General features: G+C 40.3%; 1 protein-coding gene across 2 annotated transcripts in view; it reads left to right on the forward strand.

The window, feature by feature from the left end:
• The window catches only part of Slc3a1 (solute carrier family 3 member 1), a 42,531-nt gene that overhangs the window by 13,087 nt on the left and 5,551 nt on the right, over positions 1–23,893 (forward strand). For both annotated transcript variants that reach the window (XM_070025506.1, XM_070025507.1), the window contains exons 5-10: positions 2,472–2,597; positions 15,623–15,742; positions 18,557–18,681; positions 20,008–20,203; positions 21,417–21,584; positions 22,971–23,087. In XM_070025506.1, the coding sequence (XP_069881607.1) occupies positions 2,472–2,597; positions 15,623–15,742; positions 18,557–18,681; positions 20,008–20,203; positions 21,417–21,584; positions 22,971–23,087 (852 nt within the window). The remainder of the gene's footprint in view (positions 1–2,471; positions 2,598–15,622; positions 15,743–18,556; positions 18,682–20,007; positions 20,204–21,416; positions 21,585–22,970; positions 23,088–23,893) is intronic.

Raw genomic sequence — 23,893 nt, forward strand, 5'->3', positions numbered from 1 at the left:
AAAAATCATTTCCCAGTAGTCCATTCAGAGTTTTAATTCATCAGTAAATTAAACCATTGATTAAGTCAGAGTCTTCATAATCTGATTGTCTTTGGCAATGCCTTCATAGGTATACTTTACTAAAAGGTGTACTTTACTAATCTAGATATCTCTCAATACAATCAAGTTGATAATCAAGATTAACAAACACAAATATAGATAATCTAGAGATGATTTAAAGATTGTGAAAGAGCACACATAGGAAACTGCAAATACTATACCATTTTACTTAAGAGACTTGAATATCTACAGATTTTGGTATCTAAGAGGAGAGCCCTGGCATCAATAAATAAACTGTAGATGCCAAGGAATGGCTATACTAAAATAGTAATCTTTTTTTTTTTTTTTGCTAGTACGGGGGCTTGAACTCAGGGCCTTATGCTCTTGCTTAGCTTTTTTGCTTAAGGCTAGAGCTCTACAACTTGAGCCAATAGCTCCTCTTCTAGCTTTTCTGCCTGGGCTGGCTTTGTACCTTGATCCTCAGATCTCAGCTTCTACCTGGAGCTATCAAAGACCAGCTTTAAGCATTGTTTTCTGAAATTCAGATTCATCTATCTTTCTTGTATTCCTTCTGGCAATTCTATTTTTGTCTCAGTCCAGCTGTGACTTCTATTTTGGTCTGCTTTATCTTTTACTTTTCCTTGGGATCATCTTACCCCACTGCATTCCCTCTTCTCTTCTTAATCTGTGTAAATATTTAAACATTCTGGCTCCTGGACATTGACTTTTTTCTGACCCAAGGACATTTGGTGTTGACTTGCTTCAAAACTGACTGTGTGATCTTCCTACAACTTCTGATACTCCAAGCTTGGTGACTGCTACTACCTTGGAGCCTGGGAGTCAAACTATCAGGAAACCATGAGAGTTTTACCTCTTTAATTTTTTCCCCTCTTTTTCACTTATTTATTAAAATGACAATGATATTGGCAAACAAAGTAAGTGCTTATTTTGTGCTATGCTCTGCTAAGTGCTTTGTATTCATTAATTTGTTATGCCTACCCTTCAATCCAAAGAATTAGATGTTAATTCCTGTTTGTAGACAGGCAGATTGAGGTCACATAGCTAGTAAGTGAAAGGGCTAATGACCCAATGTAGTCAGTGCAGTGCCACAGTCTGCTCTTAAAAATGGACATATGCACCTCAAACCCTATCTTCTCCTGATTACAGAGTACTAGCTACCTCTTTTGGTATCAGTTTTTCCACCCTTCCATCAGCTCATCACTGCAGTCTTAATTTTAGATTAATTTAATTGCTAGAATATTTTATCTAATTACTAATGTAGTATTTGTCTAATTGCTAAGTATGTGTAACATCTTTTCATTCATTTATTCCTAGGTGTCCATTTCTGTTTAGGCTTTCTTCCCCAATTTCTTTTAGATTATTTGTTGATGTTGGTTAGACAAACAGTAAAGATTTCATCTTGAGTTGTGCTTAGGTAGACCATGTGGTAAGCTACAAAGGGTCCATTTCCTTGAAAGACAACTGAGAATACTCAGCTTTAGTCAGTTATAGGATAATGTGAACTTTGTATGACTGGGTCTATGTAGAATCCCCTAGTTTTTAAAAGTTTTCCATATGCTTTTTTTTTTTTAACTGGAAATGAACAAAGACCTGAGATGGAGCCCAAGAAACTCATTTTAAGGGCCTTGCAGTAGCCTAAGAAGCTAGATATTTGAGGGCCAGCAGGAGAGTCTTGACATGGAGTTATAGACCCAAATATTCTAAAAAGAGGAAATAAGCCAATGTCAAACACTGCTGGGTATCAGTACTCAAAGTTGCCAGATTTTTATTCTGGAGGACAAATACATTTTTATAGTGAATGGTTCTAATAAAACTTTGTTTAGACATAATTTTTTGCCAGTCCTAGTAGGGTCTGGGTACTATCCCTGAGCTGCTTTTGCTCAAGGCTAGCACTGTACCACTTGAGCCACAGTGCCACTCCCAGCCTTTTGTGTTTATGTGGTACTGAGGAATCGAACCCAGGGCTTCATACATGCTAGGCAAGCATTCTACCACTAGGCCACAATCCCAGCCTAGACATAATTTTAAATATCCCATATATTGGAGTTCAAACTGCAAGACTAATAGCACATGTCCTTCTCCTCCATTGATGACCATTTGTTTTGTTTTAAATATGAGTCTAGAGCCTGGACTCATATTTGTTGAATCCAACAAAATATGATAGAGATATCTGCTCTCTAAACAGCACTTACTGAACAAATACATCACAGTCACATTTATATAGGCATTAGGCCAATGGGTGAAATTTAGGGGAATTAATGTAGCTCTTTCTAGAACAAAACTAGGAAGAAAAGAAAAAAAGATTTATGCAGCTTTGTCCACAGAGCCTGAATAAATGATTTGACTCAGTCTTTCTGAGCAATAGTCATATAAATAAGCTGGGTAACTAATGTGTTTCTTCTGTTTGCTAGTTGAGTGTATATGGAAACTCCAGTTGGCACTTTGATGAAGTACGAAAGCAATGCTATTATCACCAGTTTCTGAAAGAGCAACCTGATTTAAATTTCCGAAATCCTGATGTTCTAGAAGAAATAAAAGTGAGTATCAACCCCCACCGTCTTTCTTCTCTATTAGTGGGAACTAAAGTGGTTTATTTGAGACACTCTATATTGAACAACAAGAAAACCAAGTAGTATAATTAAATTCTCAGATGCAAATACAAATACTTAGCAATGTTTGTTTGTTTGTTTGTTTTCCTTATTTTTTTTATTGTGAAAATACTGTACAGAGGGGTTACAATTACATGGGCAAGATAATGAGTACATTTCTTATCAAGCATTGTAGCCTCCTCCTTTGTTTCCCCTTAGCAATGTTGGTGATTACTTTCTTTATATCAGTGTCATGAATAATATTATTCCTTCAGAATAGTCTAAATGAAAGTAGGATGTGTGAAATACCTGGTACCTTAGCTCTGAGTTGCTTCTTGGCCTCTGACAATGAGCTAGTATGCAGGTGAGAATATTTACTTTGGGGTCTGGCTCCTACAGCTGTAGTGGGCCTTGGGGTGTATTATTGGCTTTGTCCATAACTCAGCTCCTCACGTATGAAATACAGTTGATGATAATGTGTCAGAGGGCTGTCTGGAAGCTTAGATGAGATAATCATGCACGGTACTTCTGGATATATTTTGTAAATATTAAGTTACTATCTACTCATTGTCAGACCCTGCTGTAAGAACTAGGGAATGTAGCAATGAGTAAAAGAAAAGCCCAGCACTCTTGAGTTCCCCCTCTGAGAGGACATTGACAAGTATAGATATGACACATGGGGAAGTGGTAAATGCTCTGAGGAAGGAATCCACTAGAGATGGATCTACTATAGGAAGTGATTAAGAGATACCCCTGCAGGCTGGGAAGGTGGCTCAGTGGTAGAGCGCTTGCCTTGCATGCATGAGGCCCTGGGTTCAATTCCTCAGCACCACATAAGCAGAAAAAGCCAGGAGTGGCACTGTGGCTCAAGTGGTAGAATGCTAGCCTTGAGCTGAAGAGCTGAAGGACAGCGCCCAGGCCCAGAGTTCAGGCTCCACAACCGGACCCCCCCCCAAAAAAAAGAGATACCCCTGGGAAGACAGCCCAGGCTCCAATTAACCACTCAAAAAATGGAAGTGGAGCTGTGGCTCAAAGTGGTAGAGCCCTATCTTTGAGCATAAAAAGGCTCAGGCACAGCGCCTAGGCCCTCAGGTCAAGCCCTACAACCAACAACAAAACAAAAAAAAAAAAAAGAAAGAAAGAAAAAAGAAGAGAATTCTAGGTAGAGGGAATAGCAAGTATAAAGATCTTGTGTTAAAGCAGGGTATGTTGGCTCACACCTGTAATCCTAGCTACTCAGGAGGCTAAGATCTGAGGATCACAGTTCAAACCCAGCCCAGGCAGAAAAGTCCCTAAGACTATTATTTCTATTTAATCATAGAAAACGCTAGAAGTAGAGCTGTGGTTCAAGAGGTAGAGCACTAGCCTTTAGTGCCTAGGCTCAGAGTCCAAGTCCCAGGACCAGGAAAGAAAGAAAGAAAGAAAGAAAGAAAGAAAAGAAAAGAAAGAAGAAAGAAAGGAAAAGAAAAGGAAGGAAAGAAAGAAAGAAGAAAGAAAGAAAGAAAGAAAGAAGAAAGAACTTGAGTTAAAATTTAAATTTCAAGCTGGGACGGGAACCAGTGGCTCACACCTGTAATTCTAGCTACTCAGGAGATCTCAGCCTCCTGAGAATCGCGGTTCAAAGCCAGCCTGAGCAGGAAAAAGTCTGTGAAACTCTTATCTCTAATAAATCACTAGAAAACTGGAAGTAGCACTGTGGCTCAAGAGGAAGAGCACTCGCCTTGAGCTAAAGAGTGCAGGGACAGTGCCCAAGCTGAGTTCAAGCCCCAAGACCACCACCAACAACAACAAAATCAAGCTGGGCATCGGTGGCCCATGCCTGTAATCCTAGCTACTTGGGAGGCTGAGATCTGAGGATCACAGTTTGAAACCAGCTCAGCAAAAAAGTCCCCATGAGACTCTTATCTCCAATTAACCACTCAAAAAATGGAAGTGGAGCTGTGGCTCAAAGTGGTATAAAGTACTCACCTTGAGCTGAAGAGCTGAGGGTCAGTACCTAGACCCAGAGTTGAAGCCCCACGACCATCAAAAAAAAAAAAAAAAGTAAATTTCAGATAACCAATTAAGATGGTATTATATACACACTTCTAAAAGTGCTCATTAGCTACCTGAAATTAAGATTTAACTGTGTATCTGTATTTTTTCTAGCAGCTGTCCTTGTGTGCTGGAGAGGCATGAGAGCAAGAGGCAGGGAGCCAAGGCCTGAGTAGTAAGAAATGAGGGCTCAGATAGTGCAAGGTCCCTCCTGAGCATCTGTATCCCTCTGAGCTCCTGTAGTAACCTAGGCAACCTCAGTGGGCTCCTGCACACATAGTGCTGGCAGTTCTAACAATACCTGATGCATAGTTCACAGGAAATAGCAGCCATGTTGTTCTCATTCTTGCTGCTGCTGTGACTGTTCTAAGAGGGTTGGGAGGCAAGTGGAGAGGAGACCACATAGAACAGATTTCAATGAGTATCTTTCTATGGCTCACCTTGTCAAGTGGAGAAGAGTCACCAGGGACACCTAACTCCCTTAGTTTATTATTCTTTCACTTTGTTCTTAACAGTTTTACTGAGATATAATAATCCATATGCCATACAACTTACCCCTTTCAAATGTATGATTCTGTGATTTTAGTATATTCACAGAATTGTGCATCCATCCCTATTAATTTCAGTGCATTTTCATCAAGCCTAAAAAGAATTCTAAGCTGGGTGATTTACATACCTGTAATGCCAGCACTCTAGGGGCTGAGGCAAAAGGGTCTTGAATTTAAAGCTAGGCTAGGGTACTTGATGAAATGCTATCTCAGGAAATAAATATTAAAACAAAAAACCCTCTATAAACATAGTAATTCCTCTCCATGGTCCTTCACTTTCTTTCTAAAAGCCTTGGGGCCTGGGAATGTGGCTTAGTGGTAGAGTGCTTGTCTAGTGTGCATGAAGCTCTGGCTCAAGTGGTAGAGTGCTACCTTGAGCAAAAGAAGCTCAGGGACAGTGCCCAGGCCCTGAGTTCAAGCCCAAGGACTGGCAAAAACAAACAAAGCATTGGAGATGTGGGCACTGGTGGATCATGCTTGTAATCCTAGGTACTCGGGAGGCTAAGATCTGAGGATTGCGGTTTAAAGCCAGCCTGGGCAGGAACGTCCCTGAGACTCTTATCTCCAATAAACCACTAGAAAACCAGAAGTGGCACTGTGGCTTAAACAGTAGAGCGCTCACCTTGAGCTGAAGAGCTGAGGGACAATACCTAAGCCCAGAGTTCAAGCCCCATGACTGAAAAAAAAAAAAAAGCATTGGAGACCACTTAGGACATTTCATATAAATGGAATCTTGTAATATATATTTCTGTGTCTATGATCTATATGTAGTTATAGCTATGCTATAACTAAAGTGCTTTCCATAATGCTTACACCAATTTAGATTTCCACTGGGGTTCCAGTTTCTCTACATCCTCACCAATAATTTTTGTTTTCTGTAAAGTCATAGTTATCTTAGTGGGTGCGAAATAACATCTCATTGTGCTTTATATTTATATTTGTCTAATAGCTAATAACTTTAGGAATTTTCCATGTACTTACAGTTTATATGTCTTCATTGTAGACTGTCTATTTAATTTAAGTTCTTTGTCCATTAAAAATCAGGCTTGTCTTTTTATTGTTGTTATAGCATTATACTATAATGTTTTATTATTATAGTATATATTGTGTTGTTATATTATTGTTGTCTTTTCATATTCTGGATACATGATTTGCAAATACTTTTTTTTCATTCTCTGTATTCTTTTTTTCCTTCTTGATGTTACCCTGAAGTATAAGAGGTTTTAATTGATGATGTCTAATTTTGTTGTTTCTCTTGTTGTAGGGCTTTTATTGTCTTATTTAATAACTACTGCTTAATATGTGAACTAAATCATGAGGATTTACTCTCTCTTTTTTTTTTTTTTTTTTTGCCAGTTTTGGGGCTTGAACTCAGGGCCTAGCCTCTTAGTGCTCAAGGCTAGCACTGTACCACTTGAGCCACAGTGCCTCTTCTGGCTTTTTCTGAGTTTATTAAAGATGAGAATCTTACAGACTTTTCTGCCCCAGCTGGCATCAAACCACAGTCCTCAGATCTCAGCCCCCCTGAGTAGCTAGAATTACAGGTGTGAGCCACCGGTGTCCAGCTCACTCTTAGGATTTTTATTCTTTTGGCTCTTACATTTTAGTCAGTCTGTATTCCATTTTAAAAAATTATATAAAGTGTGTGTGTGTGTGTGTGTGTGTGTGTGTGTGTGTGTGTGTGTGTTTGTGTGTGTGTTTTCTGACTGTTATTTGGAAATAAGAGTCTCATGGACTTTCCTGCCCAGGCTGGCTTTAAACTGCAGTCCTCAGATCTCAGCCTCCTGAGTAGCTAGGATTACAGGTGAGAACCACTGGCTACCATTCTCCTTTTACTTTTTACTCAGTATGTCAGCCATTGGTTATTAAGCAGTTGACTTCTCCAGGCTCTTTGTGGATTATCTAGGGATGTGTAAAAAGGGGTTATAGTTTGCCACAATGAATTATCCAATTTATTAATGATTCTTTGACTAAGCTGGTTGCTCCTTTGCAGGCATCTGGATAGTAAGAATATGTGAACAGGATTCTTATTTACTAGTCACCAGAATAAAAGCCCGCTTGCAACGGGTCATTACTGCTTCTTGCAGAGAGGTTAGACTTTATTTGTAAGACTTGTGTCTTACAAGAAGTAAATAAATGCTGAAAAGCTGGGATGAAAGGCACTTTGTTCCTAGCAATGGACTTTTCACTTGAGAGCACTTTCAACTGCCTGCCCCCTACAGTGCTTATCTCTACGGTATAGTTAAGCAGCAGGTTAATAATTTGCAACACACCTAGTTTGTGGTGAGGAGGGATTTGGATTGACTCCTGACTGCTGATCAGCTTGCACCCGTGCAGCCCACCGCTATCAGATTGCACTTACCAGCTTGTGTGAGACTGGCATCCAGCATAGAATGCCTTCTCCACACCTTACTCTCTTCCCCTTGCTAGTGGCTGTCAGGGGACCTGGCTCTGCTCCTGGCCTCTCAGAAGAGTGCTTTTCCTCAGAAAAGTTGTGTGTGTGAGTGTGTGTGTGTGTGTGCACGCGCGCATACGTATGTGTACATGTGCATGCATGTGTACTCCTGCATGCACGCACAGACCTGGGACTTGAACTCAAGTCCCTGAGCTTTTTTGCTTAAGGCTGGCCCTCTACCACTTGAGCCATAGCTCCACTTCTGGCTTTTTGTGGCTAATTGGAGATGAGGTTCATGGACTTTCTTACCTGGTCTGACTTTGAACTGTGATCTTCAGATTTCCTGAATAGCTAAGCTTATAGGTGTGAGCCATTGGTGCCTGGCTATATAGTAGTATCTTATACTTTAGTCATTTTGGCTTTTTTTTTTTTTTGTCAGTTGTGGGGCCTGAACTCTGGGCCTGGGTGCTGTCCCTCAGCTCTTCAGCTCAAGGCTAGCACTCTACCACTTGAGCCTCAGCCCCACTTCTGGCTTTTTCTGCTTATGTGGTTGAGGAATTGAACCCAGGGCCTCATGCATGCAAGACAAGCACTCTACCACTGAGCCCCCTTCCCAGCTCCAGGTACAGGAGGAGCTACATAGTGGGTTAGCAGAAGTGTGAAGAAGAGATTCAAGGTGGCCTGACCACATATCTTGGCTTGGTGTGATCCTTGGTCTGGCGTGATCCTTGGTGGGAACCCTGCCCTAGAGTTGAGACTCCTGGGGTGTTACTCTGCTCAGACTTGGGGATGACAAGCCAAGAGACCCACTCAGCTTAACACTGGACCCAGAGTGCAAATGTGGATTCTGCCCCACCTTTACTGAACATAGTCATACAGGAGACAAACAGCTGAATGCAGAATTTGGTTCACTTACTGCTTTACTTATTTTTATTCATATATTTTGTGGTATTGTTGGTTGAGCACTAGGCCTCATTCTCCCTAGGAAAATGCTGTAGTCCACACTAATTGCTTTAAACACCATCTCTGGGTTTGATGATCATAACTGTACTTCCTGTGTACCAGGCATTTATTATGAAACTATGTACTCATTTAATAGTATGCATGATATGTTGGCCAGGAGCTTGAAATATAGTGCTCGTGTTGTGGCCACCATGAGGCTTATTCTAAAGTAAGGTAGATAGTCAATTGGGTAATTACAATAAATATGCTGAGTAGTCATGACAGTAGATACTAGGCATACAGAGGGCTCTACCTAACCTGGACACAGAGTGGGAAAGATTGGGGAAGGGAATGTAGAGAAGACAATGATATTTAGTAGATGAATTGAAATAAGTTCAGTGAAGAGATGCAAGTGGGAATTTTTTTTATCAAAGGAAAAACATTAATTATGTCAAACTTGAAGTTCTGGGAGTTATTTGATATGGTTGGGACTTGATCTCTGTCTGCCTCTGTCTATCTATCTATCTATCTATCTATCTATCTATCTATCTATCTATCTATCTATCTATCTATCTATCTATCTATCTATCTATCTATCTATCTATCTATCTATCTATCTATCTATCTATCTATCTATGGGTGTGACCCAATAAGACTAGAGTAGTTAGCAAGAGCTGTTTATGAAAAGCATGCAAAGTCCTAGGAAGGACTTGAGTTTCAAAGTTTTTAGTCAGTAAAATAACTTTTTATTTGCGCCTTGAAAGAGCAATCTAGTTTTGGAGAAGGAGCTTGAGTTTGAAAGGTTTAAAGGCAGAAGTTTCATGGAGGGGGGTGGTGCAAGAATCCAGAAAGGAATACTGGTGGCCTTGGATCATCAAGGATTGTAGAGAAGTCATCTGGACTTAGAAAGGAGTCAGAGGTTCGAGGTTTGACTCCTAGGTTTGAGATTGGAATAGAAGGTGGCTGGTGCTACCATTTGCTGAAGTGGAAGACACAGGAGGAGAAAAGCTGTGCTAGTTATAAAAGTTTAGATATTCTGTGAAACATCCACAAATCCAATAGGTACTTGGGTAAGGACTTGGGGATCAGGGAGAAGGTGAGTCTCTAGATAAAAGTTGGGGACTTGGTGACATGAACAATGCCAACAGAGCTCAGGCAGTAACCTGTGAGAGAAGTCATTCAGCTGATCCGAATAAGGGAGCTGATTGTTGTCAGACCAACATGTTTGTTTTGTTTTCCAAGAAAAAATGGCATCTGTATTCAAATGGATAAAGAGTGTCATGTGGTTCCAATTCTAGTGCTGTTTCTTACTAACCATGTGACCTAGGTCTAGGCACTTCATCTCCCTCAGCCTGTTTTCTCGTTCATAAAATAGAAACTATGATGCTGGGCACCAGTGGCTCACGCCTGTAATCATAGCTACTCAGGAGGCTGAGATCTGAGGATTGTGGTTCAAAGCCAGTCCCGGCTGGAAAGTCCGTGAGACTCTCATCTCCAATAAAAGCACCTGAAAATCGGAAGTGGTGCTGTGGCTCAAGTGGTATAGTGTTAGCCTTGAGATGAAGAGCTAAAGGACAGCACCCAAGCCCTGAGTTCAAGCCCCACAACTGACAAAAAGAAAAAAGAAAAAAATATATAATGGTAGCTAGTTCATAGAGCTGTTTTTTTTTTGTTTTTTGGTATTTATTTATTCATTTATTTTGTTGGTCGTGGGGCCTGGGCGCTGTCCCTTAGCTCTTCAGCTTAAGGCTAGTGCTCGACCACCTGAGCCACAGCATCACTTCTAGCTTTTTCTGCTTATGTGGTATTGAGGAATGGAACCCAGGGCCTCATGCATGCAAGGCAAGCACTCTACCACTGAGCCACCTTCCCAGCCCCATAGGGCTGTTTTTAATATTGGATGGCTTAACCTTTGCAAAGCACATAGAGCATTATGTTACTTACTATACAAGTACCTTTTAACTAATCAATGAATAGGTACTGTTGTGAAGTGACATGAACAGGGTAAAGATGGAACCCCATGGAGCACTAATGTTTAAAGGACTGTGAGGACACAGAAGGAAATGCAAACGGAGTATTATGGAGCTAAGGAATCTACATATTTCTAGAAGAGATCAGTTAACAGTGTCAATGATGCAGAGAGATCAGGGAGTGTAAAGATCAAAGGAAGCCGAACTCCTGCAGAGAACTGCAAGGCTTTTTAATATGAAGGATTAGTGAGGTCTTGCAGATGCCATAGTGTGTAAGTAGCCCAAAGACAGCTGGGATGGTACCTAGCTGGTGAGATACCAAATCTCTGATGCTTCTTCATCTCCCTATTTCTTGCAGGAGTCAGCAAAGAATTTTGCCCAGATTTCTGTGCAGCAGTAGGAATCTGTCTCCTGTCTATAAGCGGAGAATATAATTTTCTCCTTGTCCTTGTGGACTGTCTTTTACTTCTCTTCTTGAGATAGATGACTTAGTTTAGATATTATGAATATTGATATTTTAAACTCAGAGCAGTGTTGTTTTAGGGGGAAAAATGAAAAGATAATCAGCAGAAAAATCAGAACAGTGTGAAGTTCTGGGATGGTGATACAAATCAAGGACACACTGTACTGTCCCAGAGCTCATGTTCACCCAGGCCTGGGGGAACCCGGCCCTGTGCCCATTTAACACCTAGCTGGTGGGAGAGCTTGACTCGAGCAATGAAAGTTAGCATGGAAAATCTGGAGCTCTTTTAGCTCCGTGGCTGAGGGAATAAATGACACAGAAAAGATTTTTTAAGAGTAAACTTTGAATTATCTGGGTCAAAACTTCAGCATTTAAAACATCTCAGCATATTAGGGTTCTGACTTAGAATGCTTGCCTCATATTCATAAGACCCTGAGTTCAATTCCCAGAACTACAATAAAGAAATAACATTTTAAAACACAAATGATGACACAGAATATATTAGTACTTACAGTTATCCAAGGGCTATCAACTTTGACTAGGGTGTATGTTTCTTTTCTTTTCTTTTTTTTTTTTTTGTTGGTTGTGGGGCTTGAACTCTGGGCTGGGGCGCTGTCCTCAGCTCTTCAGCTCAAGGCAAGTGCTCTACCACTTGAGCCACAGCGCCGCTTCCAGTTTTCTGGTGTTTTATTGGAAATAAATATCTTCTGGACTTTCCTGACCAGGGTGGCCTTGAACTACGATCCTCAGATCTCAGCCTCCTGAGTAGCTAGGATTACAGGTGTGAGCTACTGGCGCCCAGTGGCAGCAGTGTATTTTTCTTGTTCTTTACTGTTGGGTACTGCTGTAGCAATGCTGAAACTCAAATGTATAAGGATCCATGAAGAAAATGAATAGCTTGGTTCTAGACAAATTGGTGCCAAAAAGCTTAATGTTTATAACAGCTTGTAGGTCAGTGCTTTCTCTCTCTCTTTCTCTCTTCTCTCTGTCTGTCTGTCTCTCTCTCTTTCTCTCTCTCTCTCTTGTGTCAGTTGTGGGGCCTGAACTCTGGGCCTGGGTGCCATCCTTCAGCTTTTCAACTCAAGGCTAGTGCTCTACCATTTGAGTGACAATGCCACTTCCGGTTTTCTGGTGGTCTATTGGAGATAAAATTCTCATGGACTTTCCAGTCAGGGCTGGCTTTGAACTGCAATCCTCAAATCTCAGCCTCCTGAGTAGCTAGGATTACAGGCGTGAGCCACCAGCAGCACCCAGCTAGCGTTCTCACCTTTTGATAGAGGTTGCGTGGATGGTTTGCATCTATTTGTGCTCTGCCTCTATCTAGATTTATGCTTGTAAACTTAAGCACCACCTGGGGTGGACCCATGCTGTCTGAAGCTTATAAAAATTGAGACTATCTTAAAGATATGTACATAACTAAGTGCAGATAAGTGATCTTGCCAGGCAATGGCTCATGCCTGTAAGTTCTAGCTACTCAGGAGGCTGAGATCTGAGGATTGCAGTTTGAAGTCAGCCTAGACAGGAACTTCTATGAGACTCTTATCTCTAATTAGCTGAGACTCAACCGAATGGTAGCATGTTAGCCTTGAGTACAAAAGCTTAAGGACAATTCTCAGGCCCTGAGTTCAAGCCCTAAGACTGGCGCGTGTGTGCGCGCGCGCACACACACACACGTGTGTGTGACCTTAGAGCTTAGGCTTTAACTTAGTCATCATGAGTTGACCCTAGAAGTCATGGATATACCTTTGTACAAACAAGGAGACTTTATACACCCACCAGGTCTTAGGTCTTCTGCAGCTGTGAACTTCTTCAGTCTAAGCCTCAACCAACTTCCTTTACCCCTTGCTCTCTTTCTGCCTGTCTTCTAACTCACCGGTGGACTCCCTCAAATAATTTATAGAATGTGTTGACATGCTCATACTCAGTGAGAGTCCATTCTCATTCCATAACTGGTTCACAGAGCAACAGATGTTGTAGCCAAAGCAAAGGAGACAGAACTAGAATCCCATCTTGCCCTTAGGGATCTCCCGTTTGGGTGATGAAGCCTTTACAGGATTGATGGCTTATGGGTTCAATTTGAACCAAAGGTGGGTGAAGCTGGGTCCATCTGCATACATGAGATGTTTAAGAAATATGTGAGATCACAGCCATTTCTTCTTGAAACCCTTACCCGAACCCCATATTAAACCATTACCATTAATTCCAAAATTAGGCCTGTGAGTCTACCCCTCCCACCTTGCCCCTTGCTTATGCTATTCTAGCTCTCTTTTTACTGCTCAAGTTGGTTTCCACTACTGTTTTCTGCCTGGAATGTTCTTTCATCAGACCTTCTTCGGCTTACTCTATCACTCCTTATTTTCCCTGTTGAAATGTTACCTCCTAAATCTAAACTACCTCCCTAGCCTGCCTTACCCCACTGCATCTCTTTCTGTTCCTTTACCCTGGTTTTTCTATACAGAACCCATAAAAGACCAGCTACATAAAGTGTGGAGCTCATGCTAAATAAAAGTGTGGGATCCCTTGTTCCAAAATTACTAAGAATTTCAAGACATGCAACGAAGAGCAGAGTGTTAAACCAGCAGAAAGGCCCATTCGGAGTCGAGGGCCCAATGCAAAAGTACCAGCTCCTTAGCCATGCAGCCAGCCTTCGCCCGAAACTCCCTGGAAAGGAAACCCTACCCTCTCTGTCCTAACTCCACCTTGTTCACACCCAGAAGCCTCCCTTTCCATCTTCAGATTCTCATATCTATTCCCTTCTATGCAAGTTCTTTTTGTGTAGGTTCCCGGGCTTCCTACTTCCTACTTCCCTTCCCAGTTTCTGTCTCTAGATCAGTTGTCATCTCTTCAGTCTTTTAAAACAATTTTTGTATGTTTTTTTTTTATTGTAAAAATACTGTACAGAGGGGTTACAGTTACATGAGTAAGGTAATGAGTACATTTCCTATGGAACATTGTTGCCTCCTCCTTTGTTTTTCCCCTACCATCCTTTCCTTCCCACCTCCACAACTACCACCTCCCCCCCCCAAAAAAAAAATTGTAAAGTTCATTTTCAACATAGTCATAGTGTCTTGTACATCTCATTGTTACAAAGGGTCAACTCTGGGCCTGGGCGCTGTCCCTGAGCTCTTCAGTTCAAGGCAATCGCTCTACCACTTGAGCCACAGCGCCATTTCCGGTTTTCTGGTGGTTTATTGGAGATAAAAGTCTCATGGACTTCCCTGCCTTGGCTGGCTTTGAACTGGGATCCTTAGATCTCAGCCTTCTGAGTAGCTAGGATTACAGGCGTGAGCCACTGGTGCCTGGCATGGGCTTCTTTTGTTCAAGGGTAAGTGCTCTACCACTTGAGCCATTGTATCACTTACAGCTTTTTCTGTTTATGTGGTACTGAGGAATTGAACCCAGGGGTTCATGCATGCCAGACAAGCACTGTACCACTAAGCCACATTCCCAGCCCCATCATCATTTTATATGGTCATATATATATGGCTATTGAGATACTGTTAATTCTAGACATACACTAATTATTACAAATGAGGGAAACCATGGAGCTCATGTTTCTTTGGATCTGGCTTACCTCACTTAATATGATTTTTCCAAGTCTTTCCATTTCCTTACGAATGGGGCGATGCCATTCTTTCTGATGGAAGCATAGAATTCCATTGTGTGTGATGTGTGAAAACTTGGATCTTTATTTTAGCTTGAAATCAATTTTTTTATTTTATGAAACATTAAAGCAATAGCTTCTTTGGGCAATGTACTATTAATCGTGTATTATTTGAATATACGCAAAACAATATTTACGTCTGAGTGTCACCACCACATCTTCACTATTCTTTCTTTTTTTATTTATTTTTTATTTTTTTATTTTTATTTTTTGGTCCGGTTGTGGGGCCTGAACTCTGGGCCTGAGCACTGTCCCTCAGCCCTTCAGCTCAAGGCTAGTGCTCTACCACTTGAGCCACAGCTCCACTTCTGGCTTTTTTCTTTTTGCTTATGTGGTGCTGAGGAATTGAACCCAGGGCCTCAGGCATGCAAGGCAAGCGCTCTACCACTGAGCCAACTTCCCAGCCCCATCACTATTCTTTCTTTTCCTACTAAAAAGGTTGATTTCCTTTTCTAGTTTCTCTTGTGTTCCTCCCATATTACTGATAAAAGAGGGTCCTTTAAACACCCAAGGGCTTAGCTTTTCACTTGCTTTCCTGATAGTGACATATTTATCAAACAAACAACTGGCCAGTTTCTTTCAGGTTGGAGTGACTGTTAGGAAGCTGGGTTTGAGGGAGATGGAATATTTTCCCAATTTGCCCTGAGTCTTGACTTTCATCATGGCTTTCTTTCATTTGGATCACATTCTCTAAACATTGGCTGCTTGTTAGAAATGTAGTTTTAATTATAATTCTGAATTGAAATGTGAAGGAGGTATGGACATTCCTAAATACAGTTAACTTGCAAGTTCATTATGCAAACACAATTGCAGTAAATAGATAAAAGTAGGCTATATGGATACTGTGTTTCATAAAGAGAAATGTCCATTTTATAATGAAAGTCACATACTAAGTGTTCATTAAAAATTATGATCATAGTATGTAATGTAACCAAGCATTTTGCTTCTTTGTGTTTAGGAAATAATGAAGTTCTGGCTTACAAAGGGTGTTGATGGCTTTAGTTTTGATGCTGTTAAATTTCTTCTGGAAGCAAAGCATCTGAGAGATGAAATCCAAGTAAATAAATCTCAAACTACGGTAAAGTTTTGTTTAAATTTTTTTCTTTGTCTTTTCTGAACATGTTATCAGGTGTTTTCTATTTGTTAGAGATATAAATTACAAAGGTGAATCCTGTCCTGTCTATAGAAGTACTTCAAATTATATTTTTATTAATGTTTATTAATTGTACAAAGAGGTTTCATTGTGAGATGTCCATTCATGTATATAATGAGCTTTGATCAATTTCACTCCATTTGTTTATAATGCTTTTTAAAGTTTCTAATTATTCTGTTTACATGTAAAGTTTTTCAACCATATTGAATCATTTTCTTTAGGAAACATGAGTTTCTTTTTTTCTTTTTTTTTTTCGGTTGGTCGTGGGGCCTGAACTCTGGTCTAGGTGCTGTCCCTCAGCTCTTCAGCCCAAGGCTAGAGCTCTACCACTTGAGCCACAGAGCCACTTCTGGCTTTTTTCTGCTTATGTGGTGCTGAGGAATCGAACCCAGGGCCTCTTGCATGCGAGGCAAACACTCTATCACGGAGCCACCTTCCCAGCCCAGGAAACATGAGTTTCAGATGAATGTGCCAGATGTTTCATTCCCGTGTGCTTTCCAGAGTTTGAAGCCCCTTGAGGGCCCAGTGGTGAGGGTTCTGAGGACACAGTATAGACTATAAAAAGGCTACTGAGTAGAGGACAGTTTGTTCATTGAGATTTTTGGCAGCTCACCCAGGCCTCAAGATGGAAGGAAAGGGAACTAACACTGGCCAAGTGTCTATTGGATTTCATGTAATTCTTTTAATATCCTGAAGAGAGATTTCATGATCCCCATTTTGCAAATCTTAGGGAAGTGAACATCTCCAGTGTTAGAGGTGATCAATAGAACTCTAAACTAAGCCGTTCACTACAGATTTTTGGCTCTTAGGGATTCCACACTAGTGACTCTCCCTAAACCCCAGACTCTACTGTGCCATGACATGGTAGTCACATGTCCACCTTACTCCCTGCTTGACTGCTGTTTTATTTTTCTACAGTCACATTAATACACAGTAGTCCTAAAATACATTTCAAAATGACGACTTTATATGGTATGCTAATGTAGGGAATATTTTCTGTTAATCAAAATAATTTTAGCTGGGTGCTGGTGGCTCACACTTGTAATCCTAGCTACTTAAGAGACTGAGATCTGAGGATTGTAGTTTGAAACCTGCCTAGGTAAAAAATTCTGTGAGACTCTTATCTCCATTTAACCACCGGGAAACTGGAAGTGGTGCTGTAGCTCAAAGTGGTAGAGCGCTAGCTTTGAGCAAAAAGAGCTCAGAGACAGAACTCAGGCCCTAAGTTCAAGGCCCATTACCGACAAAAACAAAACAATTGATTTACAATGACAAATAGCAATATGAGTCAGCCATGCAAAGTGTAATGGAAAAAAGTAAAATTATATATAAAAAAGACCCTTTTAGTGAAGTTAAGTAAAATGAAATCCATACAGTTAGGTAGTTTATCAAGGTTCTAGCTTTTGTTGAGGAGATATATGGATAATTATAACTTCATTAAGATGATAATAAGTTAACCAATGAGAAGATGGCTATTCACAGGCCAATTTGGAGAGCAGGTCATGACCCGAAGGTTATAACTAAACGTGTGTGTGTGTGTGTGTGTGTGTGTGTGTGTGTGTGTGTGTGTGTATGATTTCCAATAAGAAATGGAGAGGCTGTGTGTGTGTGTGTGTGTGTGTGTGTGTGTGTGTATGATTTCCAATAAGAAATGGAGAGGCTATGCTAGCCAGTTGTTCCACAAAGGAAAAGTTTCTTTGAAGTAACTTTGCTAATTGTAATGAGATGTCAAGAGGCATATGTTTGCAGGATATATAAGGATTAGAACAATGGATTTTGGGTGCTACTCAAGAAAAATTAGCACGTAATTTTAGAAAAAAAGAGCCAAGATATAAAAAAAACAAAATTTTTTTTTTTACATAATCTAAAAAGTGCAGCTCACTTATAGAAAGAGTCTACAAAACAGACAGCCAATAATGTTTAGAATATGTCCCATCCCAGGACCCACAACCTTGCCTGTTTGAGATGCAATCTTTTAAATTCTTATAATCCTAGAGAGGCAAGACATGACTATCAGAAAAAACTACTGAAACCTCAAGGAATTATACTAGTAACAATGATAGAGATGGTAATGAAACAAATTTAAATATATGAGATTGATTTTTTGTGTGAGCAAAGAAAGTGTGATAACGAACTCTATATTCATCAGGAACACATCTTTGTTTGCCTATACAAGTGTCTGAAAGATTTAGTCAATTATGTGTTTAGGAAGAGTTTTTAAGTATATTTGTAATTAATGTTTTGATGTTTGGAAAAGATTTAGTTTGTTGAAATGGGTGATAATTTAGAGAAATACTTGTTGTCTACTAGATGCATAAGATTAATGATTTATTCATCCAATGAAGTATTCATCCAATGAAGTAGTCATTTATATTCAATGTGCATTATATAAAAAATGAACTATGTAATGAGGGTTGATTTGTGAGGGGTATAATGGGATAGAACGATGGAAGGGGTGACATTGATCAACATACTCATAACCTGACTTATGAGATTGTTAACTTCTTTGTACAACAACTTAATAATTAATAGAAAAATAAATTTAACAGCGTATATAAGTAGAAAAAAATGAAATACTAACAGCTGTGACTATTCTCTATTTGCACACCTTCCTGAGTAATTGAAAATCCTGGGACCACCTTGTACATATACCTTCTTTACCACAAGCCCTGTGAAGGGAGCTGGCTGTGGCTATGTGACAAGTGGAATGATGGTAACCATGCTGTGTGGCTTTCACAGGACACAGTCACCCATTACTCAGAGTTGTACCATGACTTCACCACCACACAAGTGGGAATGCATGAAATCGTCCAGAGCTTCCGGCAGACCATGGACCAGTACAGCAGGGAGCCTGGCAGATACAGGTAGAGCAGGACACACGTTTGTTCTTCACAGGTGTAATGTTAAACCCCCTACTACCAGGCATACTCAGAGGTCTTACAAACCTATCAAAAAAAACTACTAAAACTGTATAATTATATTTTATTATAACTCTGTTATGCCAGGGTCTGATATACCCTGTCCAGTTTCTTAACTGCTGATTTCCACTTTCCAGTCTTGAAAATTAAAAACTAAAAAGAATACATGAATTAAATGTTATCCATGAACTATTTATTACTATTTTTTTTGTCAGTCATGCGGCTTGAACTCTGGGCCTGGGCACTGTCCCTCAGCTCTTCAGCTCAAGGCAAGCACTCTACCACTGGAGCCACAGCACCACTTCTGGTTTTCTGGTGGTTTATTGGAGATGAGGGTCTCATGGACTTTCCTACCTGGGCTGGCTTTGAACCTTGATCCTTAGATCTCAACTTCCTGAGTAGCTAGTATTACAGGCATGAGCCACCAGCACCCAGCTATGAACTATTATTTTTACCATTGGTTGTCCAGCTCCTGTTACAGTATTGAAAGATTTCATCTAAACTGTCAGTAGTTATTAGAAACAGCCTGGGGATCAAATGGCCTGAGGTAGAGAATTCCTGCTGGACATTGGTTTGACCTGGGGCTAGTAGTTACTGTGTCAGTTTTCTTATCAATAGAAAGGTAATAGAAATAACTTTTCTAAGGTCATTAAATGAGGTAACTTGATCAGATTGATCAACAACAATGTTGATTAACATTGATCACAATGTTGCAGAGTTTCAATCAAGTTTAGAAAGCAGAGAACAATACTTATAGAGCCAAATCTGCTCTATCTTTGTAATTCTTTAGCATGATTATGGTAATATGTAGCCTTTTTAAAAAAAATATTCAGGGGCTGGGAAGGTGGCTCAGTGGTAGAGCGCTTGCCTTGCATGCATGAGGCCCTGAGTTCGATTCCTCAGCACCACATAAGCAAAAAGAAAAAAGCTGGAAGTGGTGCTGAAGCTCAAGTGGTAGAGCTCTAGCCTTGAGCTGAAAAGCTGAGGGACAGTGCCCAGGCCGAGTTCAGGCCCCACGACCGGAACCCACCCTCCCCCCAAAAAAAAAAAAAAATTCAGGTTATGGTGTGGCATTTCTTGGCATTCTAGCAAGCCCCAGCTTTATCAAGTTAGTAACAGACATCTAGTTCTCACATCTTCTAAGATATAAATAGCTACTGTCTTCCCAGTCTTTTTTTTTCTTTAGACATAATGCAAGTTTTATTGGGGAACATGATTAAAGTGGGGGTTTTGACAAGCACTGAAGACATTGCCCTTTGCTAACTCTTACAGGTTCATGGGGACTGAAGCCTATGCAGAGAGCATTGACAGAACCATGATGTACTATGGCCTGCCATTTATCTATGAAGCTGATTTTCCTTTCAACAGTTATCTTAACACATTAGACACGCTTTCTGGGAACACAGTGTATGAGGTTATCACATCCTGGATGGAAAACATGCCAGAAGGAAAATGGCCTAATTGGATGGTAAGTCTCCAGCCCAGTGTAGCACATAGTAGGCTTTTCACTTGTTCACCTCTAAAGTCCTGTAGACTTTTGTCCCTTTGGTGATCCTCAGTTGTACCTCAATTATTGTTAATGGTCAGGCCTAACCTAGCCAATTCTTAGCTTACTGTAACTTCTACAAACTTAAATATTTTAAAATTCTTGGCTTTTTGTAATAACATTTTGCTTAATGTAAACACATAATTGTGTAAAAATATTTTTCTTTATATACCCTTTCTATATTCTAGCTCTATTTTAAGAGTTTGACTTTTTGAACTTAGTTGTTAAAAATGACACAAAGAAGCTGTGTGCTCATGGCTCATGCCTGTGAGCCTCCTACTCAGGAGGCTGAGATCGGAGGATCAAGGTTCAAAGCCAGCCCAGGCAGGAAAGTCTGTGAGACTTTTATCTCCCATTAACCACCAGATAAAAACTGGAAATAGTGCTGGGATTCAAGTGGTAGAGTGCTTGCCTTGCATACATGAGGCCCTGGGTTTGATTCCTCAGCACCACATAAACAGAAAAAGCTGGAAGTGGTGTGGTGGCTCAAGTGGTAGAGTGCTTGCCTTGAGCTGAAGAGCTGAGGGACAGTGCCCAGTCCCAGAGTTCAAGCCCCACAACCAAGAACAACAACAAAAAAGATACAAAGACAAAGCTTTTGTTTCATTTCCTGTCAATATTATCTTGTCCAAATGTGTAATACATGAACCCTCTAATAAATTTTACCTCATTTGCGATACAAGCTGTGAATTATCACCATTGTGTTTTCATTGGCCAAGATAGCAAAAGCAAGTGATAAGACTCAAGACTGAAATTCTCCCCAGGAATGGCATAAAACAAAAACAAACCCTTCCCCCCTAAAATTGGGATAGGAGTGTGGCTTATTGGTAGAATGCTTGTATAGCATGCACAAAGCCCTAGGTCTGATTCTTCAGTGCCACATAAACAGAAAAAGCTGGAAATGGTGCTGTGGTTCAAGTGGTAGAATGCTAGCCTTGAGGAAAAGCAGCTCAGGGTCAGTGCCCAGGCCCTGAATTCAAGCCACAGAAAAAAAAAGAAAAAAGAAAAAAGACTGAAATTCAGACATTCTGATATCAAGACCCACACTTACCTTCCTGCCAGATGAACTTCCTATGAAACAGGAGAAATCTCCATAGCACTGTGTAAAGGTGTGTTCTTAATACCTGCCTTTCAGAATGGTGGACCAGAGACTACTCGACTGACTTCTCGCTTTGGGAGCCAATATGTCAATACCATGAATATGCTCCTTTTTACACTCCCTGGAACTCCCATAACTTATTATGGAGAAGAAATAGGAATGGGGAACATTTTAGCCACCGATCTCAATGAAATTTATGATACTGTAAGTTTAATACAATTTAACTGTGCACCACTGTTGTAAAATCAAGTATTCACTCTTTTTTTTTCTTCCCCCAAATAAGATAATTTACTATTTCTGAAACTCATGATTATTTTCCTTTAATTTTTGACAGTAAGAATGGCCAGTTTTCTTGGTGGCTGGAGAGATTATTAAAAATGCTCCTTTCTGAGCCACCTAACTGGACTTCTTGGTCAGAGCCATGGAATCTTCATTTTATTTTCTTTTTAAGAGGAGCTGCCATTTAACAAAGCAGTTCACAGATACAATGTATCTTCATTTTAAAGATATTTTCACACATTACAATTCAATAACTAGTAGTTTTGTTGGGGATATTCATTGCCCTTTACCTGAAACCTGGAGGATTAGGAACACTTGCTCTCTAGTTTTTATTGGACTTGCTAGCGCTCAGTTGCATAGCACAAAGATTCTTCCCTTTGTGTTATTAAGCTTACTTCATACTTTTGGAGTGACTTTTATTATGTTTTAGTTAGAGGTCATAGCTTTCACAACTGAATTGTGGGGGAGATGATATGAAAGTTCAATTTGTATGGTAAGTTTTCAGTTGTTTGTGATCCCACTTCCCTGATAGCTGGTTAAAGTGAAACTTGTTCTCTGTCAGCTTCTAAATGTGTGTGTGTGTGTGTATGTGTGTGAACACACATATAACCAGGGTGAAGAAAAGAGGACAAAACTCAGGCTTCACTTGTACCTTAATATTCACCTACACCAAATAAATAGTAGAATTGGAAATGCAAATTTGAAATCTTACATTATTCCTTTTTGGGGAAAAGAGTGGAGTTCTTTTTTTTTTGTTTGTTTTTTTTGGTTGGTTGTGGGGCCTGAACTCTGGGCCTGGGTGCTGTCTCTCAGCTCTTCAGCCCAAGGCTAGTGCTCTACCACTTGAGCCATGCATGAGGCTCTGGGTTTGATTCCTCAGCACCACATAAGCAGAATAGGCCCGAAGTGGAGCTGAGGAATCAAACCCAGAGCCTCATGCATGCAAGGCAAGCACTCTACCACTGAGCCACCTTCCCAGCCCAATTTTTTTTTTTTTTGGCTGTGGGGCTTGAACTCTGGGTCTGGGCGCTGTCCCTGAGCTCTTCAGCTCAAGACAGGTGCTCTACCACTTGAGCCACAGCACTACTTCCAAGTGGAGGTTTTAAACATGTTAAAGTTCAAGTCAGAATAGTGACTCAGATGCAACATGTTACTATTGGCTGTTTTCCAATGCAACTGTTTGAGTGCTAGTGAATACAAGTATTAGCTATGAACTATAGTGAATTAATTATGAAATATATTAGAAGGACCAAAATACATTTCTTTGAGTAACCTGACCATTGTTTTTCTCTTTCTGATCTTTTGATGCAGAATACCCTTTTTTCAAAGTCACCAATGCAGTGGGACAATAGTTCAAATGCTGGGTTTTCTGAAGGCAATCATACCTGGTTACCTACCAATTCAGATTACCACACTGTGAATGTTGAGGTAAGTATGAGTAGAAAGTTTCTGTATTACTACTGGGCTCTGGGCCAGGGCACTGTCCCTTAGTTTTTCTTGCTCAAAACTAGAATTTTACCATTTGAGCCACAGCTCTACTTCATATGAATGGAAATTTTATGCAGAGTCTAGAAACAGAAAATAATTTTTTTTTTACTGATACCATATACTTTAACCTTGAGTGTGTCTAAACTTTAAATGATACTTTTAAAATCCATCACACATTTCTCTTGCAGTTTGCAATTTCCAAGGAATTTGCCAGTCATATGTTGGTGAGAATATGAACTAGAACATGGGTTTCCATGTTGGTTTATACTCCTTTTACAATATAAAACTTAGAGAAACTCTGTAACTGAAACCTTTCACTTTTTTTTTTTTGTTCTTTATAGTTGGTTGTGAGACTTGAACTTGGGGCCTGGATGCTGTGTCTTGAGCTCTTTTTACTCAAGGCTAGTGCTCTACCACTTTGAGCCACAGCCTCACTTCCAGTTTTTGAGTGGTTAATTGGATATGAGTCTCTTGAGGATTTCTCTGCCCAGGTTGGCTTTGAACCATGGTTCTCAGATCTCAGCCTTCTGAGTAGCTAGGATTACAGGCGTGAGCCACAAGTGCCTGGCTATAACCAAAACCTTTGAGCTATAAAGGAAATTTTCTATGGAAGTCTTTTCAGCAAGCTCAGATATCCTGGACAGGGAGGGAGATAGGTATGAAATGGAGGACTCACAGGAAGGTCAGCTAGAATGTAGGATGTAGATTTGAGAACAAGACTATTTACATGAAGAAAAAGAAGACAT

This window comes from Dipodomys merriami, unplaced genomic scaffold (assembly GCF_024711535.1).
Source record: "Dipodomys merriami isolate MVZ:Mamm:240054 unplaced genomic scaffold, mDipMer1.0.p SCAF_17, whole genome shotgun sequence".
In the NCBI taxonomy this organism is placed as follows: domain Eukaryota; kingdom Metazoa; phylum Chordata; class Mammalia; order Rodentia; family Heteromyidae; genus Dipodomys; species Dipodomys merriami.